The following is a 14,498-nucleotide window of genomic DNA, read 5'->3' on the forward strand; positions in this document are numbered from 1 at the left end:
TTGAGACGCACTTTACTAGCCTTTTTTAAGCTCCTAATATGCGCTGATTAAGCTTGCGGTATAGCAAAAACAAGCATATCACAAACGCCATTATCCAGAAATTTGCTGTAGAAAGAGCAAAAGACAAGTTCAATACACATAGATAGTTTAAGTTGTGAGAACTATGGCTGTTAAACGAGGGGCATGTGTTCTAGCCCGAGTTGGTGGGAAACAGAGACCTTTACTTCTATTACAACTTCTATTCGTGTAAATGATTTTCTGGTTATGGTTTTGCGGGCCTGCTAGTTTCACTTAATCGCAAAACCCTTATATTTTTCGTATTCATCACACTGCACTCCTTTTTCAGCCTTGAAAGGGGTTTAGAGTAACCTTAAATTACCTTAAGTCCTGTGTTAAGGCAGATATTTAGTGAGTGAGCTAAGGCTTTGATACCAGAAACATCACAGAATTCAACCAAAGCTCAAAGCTCTGAGCAAAAAATGATGTCAGGCATATAAAATCAGTCAAACAGCTTCATCAAACACTATTAACACAGATGCTCAAAAACTCTTGTCAACTACCACAAGAGATGATGGCTCGCTATCACCAAATACAATTTAAAGAATATGACTACAAAATATTACTACCTTACTGTGGAAAAAACTGCCGGCAAAGAAAACGATACACATAAATAAAATGTTAATTTCTAAAACTATTATTAAAAATGCAATAGCTTTTTAAATTTGTGATATTGTAATCAATCACTATCCGAGGAGTAATCAGTTCCTGATTCTCTGTCTTGTAGTTCATCAGTTTCATCTTGATTATTATCTGCACCGTCATTAGTTGCTCTTGTGGCTTCTTCAGTTGCAGCATCATTTGCAGTCGCTGAGGTGGTGTCTTGTCCTCTTTGGTTTCTGTTGGATGCAATCGCGAGGAGCCTTAACATGAGGGAGGCAGGAACTGTGATCAGATCCCTGGTCTGCCTCTGCATCACAATGTTTCGTTCTATCAGCTCCAGCATGTGACCAGGGGGTGGCATGTTTGGAGGGCCAGTCGGGGTCCAGATCTTAATATTGTAGTCGATTCCACTACAACATCATACAGAGAATCATTTCAGAATTAAACATTTGATCAATGCACTTCAGAAGGAATTACTTCTATATTGAAACCGTATGTAAATCAATTAGTTAATAATACAGCTGTAACAACCATCAGATGGAATAAAAGCCTATCAGAATTATCCGGCTCTGCCAGATGTTCGCAGAGCCGAACATCTGAAATAAAGATCGTTCGAAGACAGAAAGATCGTTCGAAGGCAGAGCCGAAGTTCGAAGACAGAAATGTTCGCTTTATAATGTCGTTTTTTAAATCATTGTAAGCTCATTGTGATGCCATGCACATTTTGAACACATTGAGAGAACACCCAGAATTTGGCAGAGGTGACAATAATGACATAAAACTGCATCTTTAATTTATAATTGTTCACCTAGATGCCAGTACACAGTTTGTGGGGTGCGGCTGCACACCGTTGACGACATGACTATCAGCTTCCAGCACAGTCACTAGTTTACCAGAGTACCTCTCGTATATGAAAACGTGTCCACAATCAGACCCAGTGACCACGTGCTCACTTCCCCAGAAGTTGGCCTGCTTGATCATTGTGCGAGTATTCCGGTGACCACTGAATCGCACCTACAATCGCAATTTAGCCGCTTGTTATTCAACTATGCTGAGCACCGTTTCAGAAAAATAGTGGACTACTCTAATTAATGTAAAGAGAATTTGGAAAATCGCAACTCAACGTCGAAATAAGCAGTTTTCGTAAGTTGAGCCGCACGTGCAATCTAATAAACATGTCCTTGACTATATCAGTTCCAGCCAAACTCTATATTGCAAATTGACACATAGCCGGCAAATAGCCCCCGTTGACCCACTTGACGCACATTGAGATTGAAACAGAAAAAGCAAAAAACTGAGATAAAAATCGACAGAATTTTTCTATGTTTCAATGTGTTCTTATTTGGAGGGTAAATTCTGCAAATTCGGTTAGATTCTAAAATTACACTTAATTCAGCTTCTAAACTGAAGTCTATTAAGCATAGTACTAACGCCAGCTAGCAATCGCTTTAATGGACTTTGATAACATAATGCATTATGAATTAATGACCGGGCTTTATATGTTTATCCCGTTTCTTTTGATTTTGTTCTTTTGACTTTGACAGTATTCGCTACATTACGTAATTAAATACGTGAAAGAATTTAAAATTGATTAAGTTGAAACAGTGAGTGAAGTAAGTCAGAAGTCGTGACTTATTTAAAACGAAAAACGTGATCAAAACGTTAGGCGAATTAAAAAAACATAGCAGGACAAGTCCTGACGTACAATTCAAAGAATTTTCATTGACTAAAAAAACTAGACCTGAAACGGACAATGAATGGATTGGAAAAATCACTTAGAAAAAAATCGGATCCAAAAAATCGAAAAAAACAGTAAAAATGAAAGTGAAATTGCCGCATGTGAACAAACAACCACAAGCGACAAAGCGAATTTTTGTTCAAATACCGTTTTCTCACTCTACTTTAAATTTAGAGCAAAAAAATTTCACGCCGCAAAACCACTCGCTTTTTCGCTCCATTTCCTGCTTCGGCGTGACCAAAACCACTACTCCAATTTGACTTCAAAAATCATGAAAACGTGTGAACAGATCTTAAAAAAAAGACAGCGCCCCAATACAATTCAAATTCTTTGAATTGTAAAAAACATAGACAAGTCCTGACCTTCAATTAAAAGAAATTTCACTGACTAAACAAAAAAAATAGAATTAAAAAATCCGGAACAAAAACTAAACAAAAACTGTCAAAATCAAAGTCCAAATGCCGCAAATGAACAAAAACCACTAGCGAGACAGCGATTTTGTGTTCAAACACTGTTTTCTCACTTCTACTCTAATATTAGAGCAAAGAAATTTAAGCCACAAAACTTGGTTTTTTTCGCTCCACTTCTTGTTTCGGCGTGACCGAAATCATCACTCCAAGTTGAATTCAAAAATCATAAAAATGTGTAGACATAACCGATTAACGTCGGGCGAATTGCTCTCAAACGAGCGGCGGGCGGTTGCCTTCGTCAGTAGCTGAGCACGATTTAGTGAGGCTAGCTCTAGTTTAATTGAAGGGGCGTAGGTGAGCGCAGCGGAGGGTGCACCTGGGGGGGGGGGGGGGCTGATGGGTGGCAACAGTGGGCGGCGGGGGCAACCGTCCTTCGGACCACAAGGAGAAGCCTCCAAAACAGATTCTGAGAATCGCATACTTGAATAATAGTGAGCTGAAAGGCTCTTATAACACTTAATGCAAACTGGGCGCTTCCTCCCGTTTCTGAAGACGAAAGTTAAAAATTGCTTTTGAGAGCAATAAACAATGATTTCTCATAAAAAGCCTGGTAATTCGTTTATGGTAAAAACATCTCTACTATAGCTCATTGTTAATGAGGATCAGAGATGATGACATTATGCCACATAACAGCAGCTGAAGTGCGGCATCAAAAAAAAGTGACAGAAAGAGAGAGAGAGAGAGAGATAAAACGTGAACGAAAAAGAGAAGGAAAGAAACCGTAACCGACAGAGGGAGAAAGAAAGATAGCAATATATTCCATGATGTGATTCGACTCTGCAACTTCTAGTTTTCTAGCCTTGTTAGTAAATAAATCATATAAAAAAACCTGATAAAAACAAAATTAAAAAGTTTTCAAATTCGCAGTAAAAAAGTAGTTCAAACCAATTTTTGTCTCAAAAGTTCTGTCAGGTAACCCATCTCCGAGACTTAAGAAATTTCGCTGGCCAGTAATGGTCGGTAAACTCAGAGATGGACAAAAAAATTGAAAACTTTTGGTAACACTTAAAAATTTTGACAAAATCTTGCTAAAATTCAAGATATTAAAATTTTAGGAACCATTTCATTGTATTAATTAAATTACACAATAATCTATTTTCAAACCCTAGAGGTAGCTACTTGGCTCTTGAGGCTGAAAAAACCTACAAAAACGCCAAGAATTTTCAAAACATTTGAAAAAAAGCAAGTTTTATCAAAAAATTGCAAAATTTGTGACATTAAAACGTTTAAAGAACAATAAAATGGCCAATAAGATCTTTTCACAAACTGATTATCAAACCCCTGGTTTGTTTCATGGCCCCTGGGTCTGGAAAGACCTGAAAATGGAAAAATAAATGTCAAAAATTTGAAATTGAACATTTTGTTAAAAAAATGCTAAAATTCGTGATGTTTAAATGTTGAAACAATTCCATTACCACTAGAAACTATGCCATAACATATTATTAAAACCTAGACGAGTTTCTTTGACACCTAGGGCTGATAAAAATCAAAATATGTCAAAAATTTTTAAAAAAGCTTGGAAAAAAATAGCAAAATAGTATAAATTTGCGTGTTTTTAGCGAGCGGTTGTTCGTCAGTCGTTAGAAATGGGGGGGGGGGGGGGGAGGTTGCGCGAAGGGCTTATGGTAGGCAACAATTGGGTGGGGGTAACAGCGCGCGGGGGGTAGGTGGGGGCAATAGTGGGGGTCAACAGTGGAGGGGTCTCCAGCCACTAAGAACCGCCCTTCACAACATAAGTATAAGTCTCCAAAACAGTTTGAGCTTCAAAAGAGCTGAAAGGCTCTAAGACACTTCATGCCCACTGGGCGCTACCTGTTCATACCGTTTTTGAGGACGAAAAGTCAAACGCGTCAGACGAAAAACCGCATAAAACATAGCTGGCAGATTGCCAGAAAATAGCCGCAATAGATTCGTAGATCGGCCGTCTAAAAAAACAGTAAAAAAGACCGCCCAAAAAATTCGTCTTTTCATTGAAGGCTGATCTGTTATATTTTGATTACAAATCTGTATAAGTTTTTGCTGCATCTATTAGCTGCTCTCTAATAACCTTCATTTAGAGTGACACACACCCATTTGACCTTATCTCTTTGAATTAAAGTAAATAAAAGTCAATTTCAAAGTGAGGAAGTCATTTTTGAGAGTGAGGTAAGTCTGGAGTGACTAAAAATTTAATCACGCGCATGAACAAAAAAACTCGCTCCACTAAGAGCGAAAAATGACGTCACACATGCAATTCAGTTGAAATTGCATGAACGAATGAACAAAAAGTGGCTGTGACGTCATATGGTCGTAACAAAAATCATGACGACGAAATAAAAAAACATAACAGGACAAGTCCTGACGTACAATTCAAAGAATTTTCATTGACTAAACAAAAAAAACTAGACCTAGAATGGAAAATCAGTGAATTGAGAAAACCATTTAAAAATCAGATTAAAAAAACAAAAAAAACAAAAAATCAATGTCAAAATGCCGCATGTGAACAAAAAAAACTACTGCCGAGAAATTAAAATTTAATTCAAACAAAAAACTAGGCCTAGAAAGAGCTGTGAATGGATTTGGAAAACCATTTAGAAAAAAAATCCGATCCAAAAAATCGAAAAAACCGTAAAAATCAGAGTGAAATTGCCGCATGTGAACAAAAAATCACTACCGAGAAACCGAATTTTTGTTCAAACACCGTTTTCTCACTCTACTTTAAAATTAGAGCGAAAAAAATTCACGCCGCAAAACCACTCGCTTTTTCGCTCCACTTCCTGTTTCGGCGTGACCAAAATCACTACTCCAATTTGACTTCAAAAATCATGAACATAGCTGGCAGATTGCCAGAAAATAGCCGCAATAGACCCGTAGATCGGCAGTCTAAAAAAAACAGTAAAAAAGACAGACCAAAAAAATTCGTCTTTTCATTGAAGGCTGATCTGTTATATTTTGATTAAAAATATGTATAAGTTATTGCTGCCTCTTTTAGCTGATCTCAAATAACCTTCAATTAGAGTGACACACACCCATTTGACCTTATCTCTTTGAATTAAAGTAAATAAAAGTCAATTTCAAAGTGAGGAAGTCATTTTTGAGAGTGAGGTAAGTCAAGTGTGACCAAAAACTTAATCACGCGCATGAACAAAAAACTCGCTCCACTAAGAGCGAAAAATGACGTCACACATGCAATTCAGTTGAAATTGCATGAACGAATGAACAAAAAGTGGCTGTGACGTCATATGGTCGTAACAAAAATCATGACGACGAAATAAAAAAAAACCAAGAGAAGGCCAATAATAGCCTCAGCTATCGCTGTGCGGCTATTAAAAATGTGTGAACAGATCTTAAAAAAAAGACAGCGCCCCAAAACAATTCAAATTCTTTGAATTGTAAAAAAACCAAGAGAAGGCCAATAATAGCCCCAGCTATCGCTGTGCGGCTATTAAAAAAGACCGACAGGACTTATATAATTGCTACAAACTTCGTTTGAGAGAAATTAAATAGATCTTTGAAAAAGACAGCGCCACAATACAATTGAAATTCTTTGATCTGTAAAAAAGGAGAGCGCCTAAATAATACTCACGTTGAGAGACTGACGGCGGCTGTTAAAAACCACAGAACTAACGTGGGATGAATCTCTCAACCGACAGACTGGGGCAACGTAGCTTAGAAATGTTTCATGAGTGCAAAAATTTTTCCCATTGGGATACGAGCCCGTACCTCTATGTTGGCAGCCCGACATCTTAGCCATTCAGCTACAAAGCTGTACTTTCCTTTCGCTCACAATCTGTTAACCAAACGAAATTTATTTCAGAACGAGAGTAACTTAGATCACTCAAAAATGAAGAACTAAAGGGCGAAAAAGTCACTCAAGAAGTCGAAGTCAAAGAATATTCTAAATCAAAAGCACAAGCAAAAATTTTGCATATAAAAAGACACACACGTTAACATTAATTGCCTCAAACTTTGTTCGAGAGCAATTAAAAACTTCATTAGAGAGCAATTATTACTATGTTTTTTACCCTGACAGCCGCATTTGGCAGTCCAAGTATTCCCAGAATCTCTGCATCCTTCTTTTGTTGGTCGTCATCTCCACTGTCGGTCTCCTCTTCATCTTCACTTGATCTCTGGCCCTCAACAGTCTCAGAATTTATATTGGAGGTATTACTGGTTTCATTTGCACCGTCATCTGTCCCCATGTTCCACCTGCGTGGTCTTCCTGGTGGCAACATGTCTGTTAATGGTAATAGTGTCCAGTATAAGCAACTCATTTTCGGTGTAAAAACAAAAAAAAATGTTTTGCTCCTAGAGAAATGCACTGCGACCCAGTGTCCCTACCAAATATAGTGGAACATTTTACCCCTTCAATTTAACCACAAAACATATCTTAATACATGTAAAAAGGACCTTACAGTGTGGAACATGGCGAAGAACGAGCGATTATCTTAACTTGTAAACATAGCCGGCATATTGCCGGAAAATAGCCGCGATAGATGCTTGTGGCTATGACCATCAGTCCTTTAATAGACCACTAGACTTGTTGGGTTAGATTCGGACTGTCATTTTATGAGACACATAAGCTCTATAAGGAGAAAGCCCTAAAAGGGCTTTTCAAAATTAGGATCTTTTCCGTTTGTGCCCCCTCAGCTTAGTGGGCGCATATTATTTGGACCCCTCAGATGCACGTGCAATATTTTTTACATAATGACTTACTATGTAATGGCACGTACTCTGTAACTGGGGGCGCATAACGTACTGGGGGCACAAACGGAGAAGATCCCAAAATTAATATTCGAAATCAAAAACTCAAAACTCTAATAATCAAGAATTAGGGCATATATATTTGGCACTACTTAGATGCACACTATTGACCTTTAACAAGAAAATGTTCATAAAACTCAAAGTTCCGTAAGTGAGTTCAGAAGTCATTTTTTTGAGTGCGGTAAGTCAATGAAAAAGTCAATTCCAAGAAGTCAGGTTGAGACGAAACAAAAATCTGTTAGACGAAGAAAAAAACATAGCAGGACAAGTCCTGACGTACAATTCAAAGAATTTTCATTGACTAAACAGAAAACTAGACCTAGAAGGGACTATGAATGGATCGGAAAAACCATTTAGAAAAATCCAATCCAAAAAATCGAAAAAAAGTAAAAATCAAAGCGAAATTGCCGCATGTGAACAAAAAAACCACTAGCGAGAAAGCAAATTTTTGTTCAAACACCGTTTTCTCACTCTACTTTAAAATTAGAGCAAAAAATATTCACGCCGCAAAATCACTAGCTTTTTCGCTCCACTTCCTGTTTCGGCGTGACCAAAATCACTACTCCAATTTGACTTCAAAATCATGAAAATGTATGAACAGATCTTAAAAAAAGACAGCGCCCCAATACAATTCAAATTCTTTGAATTGTAAAAATTAGGAGCGCAATAATAGCCGCCTGAAATTGCTGACGCGGCTATTAATCATACAATAACTGTCTTTGTTGCCAAATTCTATAAGTCAGCGCAATATAAATTATTAGTAGGAGCGCTGCTTGGTAATGTCCAAACTACGCATCATGCTCCCAAGTAGCCACACTTTTCCCAAAAATTCTAAACTAATTTACAGTGGACAAAAAGGTAAGTGTTTCAAAATCGTCCACCCAAGTATTTTTGTTTAGAGAATTGCAGTTTCACTCTCTGTTCTGCCATTGTTCCTAATCGAAAGTAAGCATTTCATTTTAACCATTTGACTATGAATTATGTCTTAAAGTAAACCATTGTAGGTCATTGGCATATCCAAGCCACAAAACTCACTTCTGAAGTCAGTCCTCCGTCTAGCAGCTGAAGTTGCGACTGCTCTGTTTTGTGCCCTGATCATGCTCATCAACCCACTCGTGACATTTGCCCACCTTGTTTCTGCCCTCTGATTGGCTGGTTGAGACTCGCCCGAGTCCACTTGGACTGTCAATGGTTCCGACGCCGTTCTCGAAAACGCTGGGTTGGAAGATGGCTCCACGACGAAAGTAGAGTCGTCATTGCCTTGGGTTGTAATGGTGGGATTGGAGACAGTTGACACAGAATGAGGGTTCAATTGTGGAGTTCGTGCTTCTTCGGACTGTGATCTGCCTGTACCCACGTATACATTTATTCCAGAAGAGTCAGTCGAATTATTTAAAGATGCACCTGTAATAACAAATGATATGAACGCAATTAGCGATTCATGAAAGCTTTGTAATTTGGAATTGTATTCAAAATTATAATCCCTAGTACTTGCGTAAAAGTGCATCTTACATAAAAATTGAGGTCACATTGTATAATAAAAAGCAATACCAATTTGTGAGGATTTGTAAGTCGTTTTGTACCGTCACATGCAATTTACCTCGATTAGAAACATCCTCCCTAACAAACACAATTCCTGAGGCAGGGTCGCTTTCGTCCACTGGGGGAGCATTGCGGACTTCTTCATGCACCTGCTGAATGTACGACAGCCTCTGTTCTTCATAAGAAGCTTCCTCGTCAACATTTGGACGCCCATCAGTACTCGACTCAGAAGGAGCTGAAGCTATATTTTGCACACTATGATCCAAATCTCGCATAACTAGTAAACTGGACCTGTCTGAATCAGTAGCTGTTGTTATTTCAGATATTTGTTGGGGTTGCACTCCCTGATTACTGCCTGATGTCTGAGATGCATAGGCACTGTTTGCTTGTGATGATGAACCCGGATCTTCCAAGGACTCCATCGATTGTTGGTTGGAGTCTGAAAAGTCAATTTTTAACAACGATAATTAACGTATAAAATTCAAAAAAAATCATTACGTAGGTAAATGAAAAGCTCTTTCCTGGGTCCATACTCTAATAAATATTCCACGAAATTCACTTCCATATCAACGTTATCGTTCGAACTATGGATTTCGATTTGGAAGATATTAAGGTACATTAAACAGGCGTTTTACAGAAGTCAATGCTCCTGCAAAGAAAGAGTTACTACCTTGTCTTTGACCAAGTGGCTGTGGTTGACTGTCTCCAAACTGCTGTTCCAGCAGCTCACTCAGAATATTTCCCAATCTGGCGGCAGTGACTCTCGATCTCCCACTACCCCCACCAGTTGCACCTGATCCAGAGTCATTTCTGCTTTCTTCTAATTGACCAGCCTCCTGCCCCTGGTCACCAGAGCTAGTGTTGGTAGTGGTAATAGTTACAGCATTATCTTCATCAGTCGACGCCGCTGGTGCCTACAAAGACACAAAATTAGAAAGATGCGCTAGAGGAGTGATCTTGAACCTAATTGATTACTGTCGGTACACTAACCAATTTCGAACATAGCTGGTTGAGTCAGGAAATAGCAGAAATAGCTTCATAGAACTGCAGTCTCAAAAGTCAATTTCAAAGCGAGGAAGTCATTTTTGCGGGTGAAGTAAGTCGCGTGTGACCAACTTATTCACGCCAATGAACAAAACAACTCGCTCCACTAAGAGTGAAAAATGACGTCACGCACACAATTCAGTTGAAATTGTATGAACGAATGAACAAAAAGCAGATTTGAGACAACAAAACTTCAATCATATTTCTAGCAGATTCTTAGAACTAAGCTTCATTAAATAAAATTAACAATAAACAAGAACTGTAAAATTGAAAAGGCAGAAAGCTGGAAAAAAATTGGAAATTTATAAAAAGCAGAGCAGAAAAATCTAAAAATTAGTTAAAACAATTACCATAACTTTTCCATTATTTGCAAAAAGGCTGCGAAAAAATAGAAAGCTCAGGCTAGGAATACAATGTAGAAATTGGCAATGTCAGAAAAAAGCATCTCCATATTTTTTTGAAAAAATAAATTTATAAGAGAGAAAATAGATACACAAGCTATTTTCACTGTTTGTAATTAAAACGCATAAAATGAGAATTACCTCATGTCAAAAAGTGACAAAAAGCATTGCGTCAATTTAAAAAACGATGTTAACATAAACACTGGTTACAAACAAGAGCGTTAAAAAATGCAAAGGAACCAAACTATTTGAATACAACAATCAACTATAAAAATGACAACTAGCCGTTTTGGGCCTTGAAAGGCATTAGTGAGCTCACAAAAACAATGTAATAACATCTGCAGGGAGTCAAACGAATCTGCATCCATGAGTAACAAATATCATACAAAGTAAAAATTACAAGCAAAAACAAAACATGAGCCAAATTGACAAAAAGCTGCTAAAAACGGTTCCAAAAAATGGGATGCACTTTTCTGTTAATAAAAACTTTTTGAAGTCAACGAGTCATTCACATAAAGCAGCGCAAGATGAAAAACTTTTCTCACGCAGCAGAAATTAGTTGATTCAGCAATTTCCTCACATTCGCTTTGAAGACATCTGATAGTTTTCTCTGTCAATAAGACTACCTTTTCTATCAACTGGTACCTTATATTGCAAATAATAAAACTCAACAAATCAGTCAAAATTAACTTTGAAAAACCCATAAACAAAAATGAAACAAAATAATAGAAAAATAAATTACTTATTTATATAAAACAAGTGCACCTAATAACAAAAAAACTTTTTATGCAAACGCTAACAAATTTCTCATAGCAACAGGCGAGCAATGTCTTGCTCACTTTTTTATTTTCGAAAAAAAAAGGAAACTAAGGAATTGGTAAAAATTTTAGACTTTTTCTCAACAAAAATACCGTTTTATATCATCAAACTGTAATTCTTAGTTAAACCAGAAAACCTTAGTTAAACAAAATACACCGTTTCAATTCCCAGTGTATGGGATAAAACAAACAATTCGTAAAGTGCTAAATAGCTAGAGAAATTGCTAAAACAACTGAAATAAATCACAAAACTCAAACTAAATATTAAAAAAAAATAAAAACACTATCTGAACATGCTATGAATTATTACTCAAACCCACTAAACCAAAAACCTTCCAAACAAGAACTGCTTGAAAAATCCGCAGGTGAAGAAAATACTTAAAGAAAACTTTTGAATCCTCACTTTCACGCTTTCTCAAAGAGAGGTATGAACAAAAAACTACGCTGTTTTCGCTCCTCTTAATTTTTCGAACATAAACAACTCGTTTCACCCCTATAAACTTTTCAACCGTAATTTCCTGCTTTTAAATTTACTCTTACAAATTTAAATAAAAATCCAAGAAAGACCCCGGATTCTATTCGAAGTAAAACTTGACTTAGGTCCTAATTAAAGATTTCTCCATTAACGAAATCAAAAATTTTCTAATTTTAGGGGATCTTTATTTACAAATATACAAAAAGAAAAGTACAATCTGGAAACCTTATCTTGAAACACTTCAAAAGTTGCGACACTGAAACCTATATTCACAACAGATCTTGTAATGCCGTTTCCCCAATCAATGACGGGATTTTTAGCAGGTAAAAAATGGAAAAAACAGCTAATAAACCGAGAAAAAGGAATGGAAACAAAGAACGAATTAAATTCAAAATTTGATACCTCCTTTTTTTACAAAATCCTTTAGTATTACACATCCTTGTAATACCAGATGTGTTATGGTAATACCACAAATGAGAACCACAAAAGATACCACATTGTGATACCATAAATGAGAAAACAAACGAATGGAAACAAAACTTCTTCAATTCTTTCGGTGAAAACGGGCCAATAAATTCTCAAAGGAGCCCCTTTAGTAACATAGCTCGTCAAGTAGTTCAAAATGACGCGACAAATTGGAAAACTCAGGCTAGGAATTCATTGTGGAAAAATACGACAAAGGCAATTTCATAATTTGAGAAACACGAAATAAATAGAAATTGCAAATCAAACAGAAAGCAAAAGAGGAAATCCAGCAAATTTCATTATTTAGCATTGACAGATAACCTGGAAACGACTCGCAGCTTCGTATATGTCAATAAAAATCTTTTTAATTAACTGTTACCAAATAATGCGGCTAAAACTGACGTGAATTCGGTCAAAAACGAAAAAACCCCAAAGAACAGTCAAAAAATAAAAACTCAATTACTTCTTCATACAATGCACGTACACCTAAAAACAAAAACTTTTCTCCGTAAGCAATTGAATTTATCGAACTGCTCAGCAACAGACGAGCAATATATCAGTCTCACAGATTGTCTTTTCGAACAAACATTAGAAAACTGCAAACAATTGACAAAAATTAGTTACCAAATATGTATATTCTCAGACATTTTTGTCAACAAAAAGCGGCTTTAGTGCATAAAAACGGTATCATCAGGTAAATAAGACATCTTGAAGCAATAGCCGTCGGTTTAATTCCCAATGAATACGATAAAACAATACAACGGCCAAAAAATTGCATAAGATTAAAAAAATTGCAGAAATAGATGAAAAACCTTAAAAAACCATAGCACCCACTAAATAAAAAAACAGCTGAAAAAACCCGTTGGCGAACAAAAATTTAAAACTTTTTATATAACAACTTCTCACTCTCCCAAACAAAGACGTATGAACGACAAACGAGGTTTTTCGGTACATACTCAGTTTTTTTCAACATCGAAACCACTCCCAAAAATTTCAAGCGTTTAATTTCCTGCTTCAAAAATCGCTCCAATTAAATTGATTAAGAAAAAGGTGTAGGATTCCGAAACCGAATCGAGGATCAATTAGACCGTGCCAAAGGCTACTCAATTGATAAAAACTTTGTACGTTTTGAGGGATCTTTCATAAAATCAATTTCTGTAGAAAAAAGCTGGAAAAATAAAACGAAAAACAGTTTCCGAAAATTTTCCTGAAAACACTTCACACTTTTGTGATTTTTTAGCAAAAACAAAATGAAACAAACAAAGTTATAAAACGGGAAAACGGAATAGAAATTTTGATATTTTATTTATTATTCTTTAATATTTTTTAAAATCAAAAACAACTTAAAATTCTTTTTAATCAAATGAAAAGGTCAACAGAAAAAGAAAACTGATAAGACAGACTTCAACCGAAAAAATTACCATACAAAAAAATTAAAGGATACAAAAGGCAGTAAAAATTCGGGACTATAATGTAGAGAAAAGCGACTTTGGTTGAAGAAGTTGAAACTATTGAACTCCTTTGTAAAAGCAGCACGCGTTTAAAAAAAATGCTCACTTAGAGCAAACTTATATACACGCACTTTTCTCGCTCGTCTTTAGAAATACCAATCTCTTCTCCACGCTTTTCAACTCTGTTCACGAGCAAACAAAAATCGAAGGTTTAACAGGTGCCGCTTCACTTTTACACACTGTTTCAGAACAATTCGACCAATTAAAACACAACCGGTGGATTGCTGGAATAGCTGTGAAAGAATAGACTAGCGTGCCGTATAATAGAGATAGAAACAGATACAGATAAGTTGAAAAACTTATCGACACCGCTGAAAAAGCTATGTAAGAACATTCAATGATAAAATGATATAGCTTGCTAAAATTCACTGAGCAGAAGCCTTTTCAATGCAGAACCTTATTCCACATATGAGTTCCTTTGACCTTAAACAAATTCAACTTAAACTTAAGTTTTAAAGTGCAAAATCATTTTACTGAGTGAGGTAAGTCACGTCTGATCAAAATCTAATCAAGCAAATGAGCTAAGAACAATTTCTAAAAAGAGTGAGAAAGGACGTCACACGCGTTCGCAGATGCCGTTAGTTAGATGAAGAAGTCCTTCAGAAAATTTGCCTTTTCAGATTTGCTGTCT

General features: G+C 36.5%; 1 protein-coding gene across 2 annotated transcripts in view; it reads right to left on the reverse strand.

The window, feature by feature from the left end:
- Positions 1-663: 663 nt before the first annotated feature.
- The window catches only part of LOC142342820 (DDB1- and CUL4-associated factor 6-like), a 79,435-nt gene continuing 65,600 nt past the window's right edge, over positions 664-14,498 (reverse strand). The window contains exons 7-12 of one of the 2 annotated variants that reach the window (XM_075394416.1): positions 9,824-10,067; positions 9,212-9,592; positions 8,647-9,015; positions 6,873-7,069; positions 1,469-1,674; positions 664-1,070 (exon numbers count right to left, since the gene is read on the reverse strand). In XM_075394416.1, coding sequence (XP_075250531.1) covers positions 737-1,070; positions 1,469-1,674; positions 6,873-7,069; positions 8,647-9,015; positions 9,212-9,592; positions 9,824-10,067 — 1,731 coding nt within the window. In that variant the 3' untranslated portion in view covers positions 664-736. Of the gene's footprint in view, positions 1,071-1,468; positions 1,675-6,872; positions 7,085-8,646; positions 9,016-9,211; positions 9,593-9,823; positions 10,068-14,498 lie in introns of both variants that reach the window. The other variant, XM_075394415.1, reaches the window with a different exon arrangement.

The sequence above is a fragment of the Convolutriloba macropyga genome, chromosome 7 (assembly GCF_964194025.1).
Source record: "Convolutriloba macropyga chromosome 7, txConMacr16.3, whole genome shotgun sequence".
NCBI classification, from domain to species: Eukaryota; Metazoa; Xenacoelomorpha; order Acoela; family Convolutidae; genus Convolutriloba; species Convolutriloba macropyga.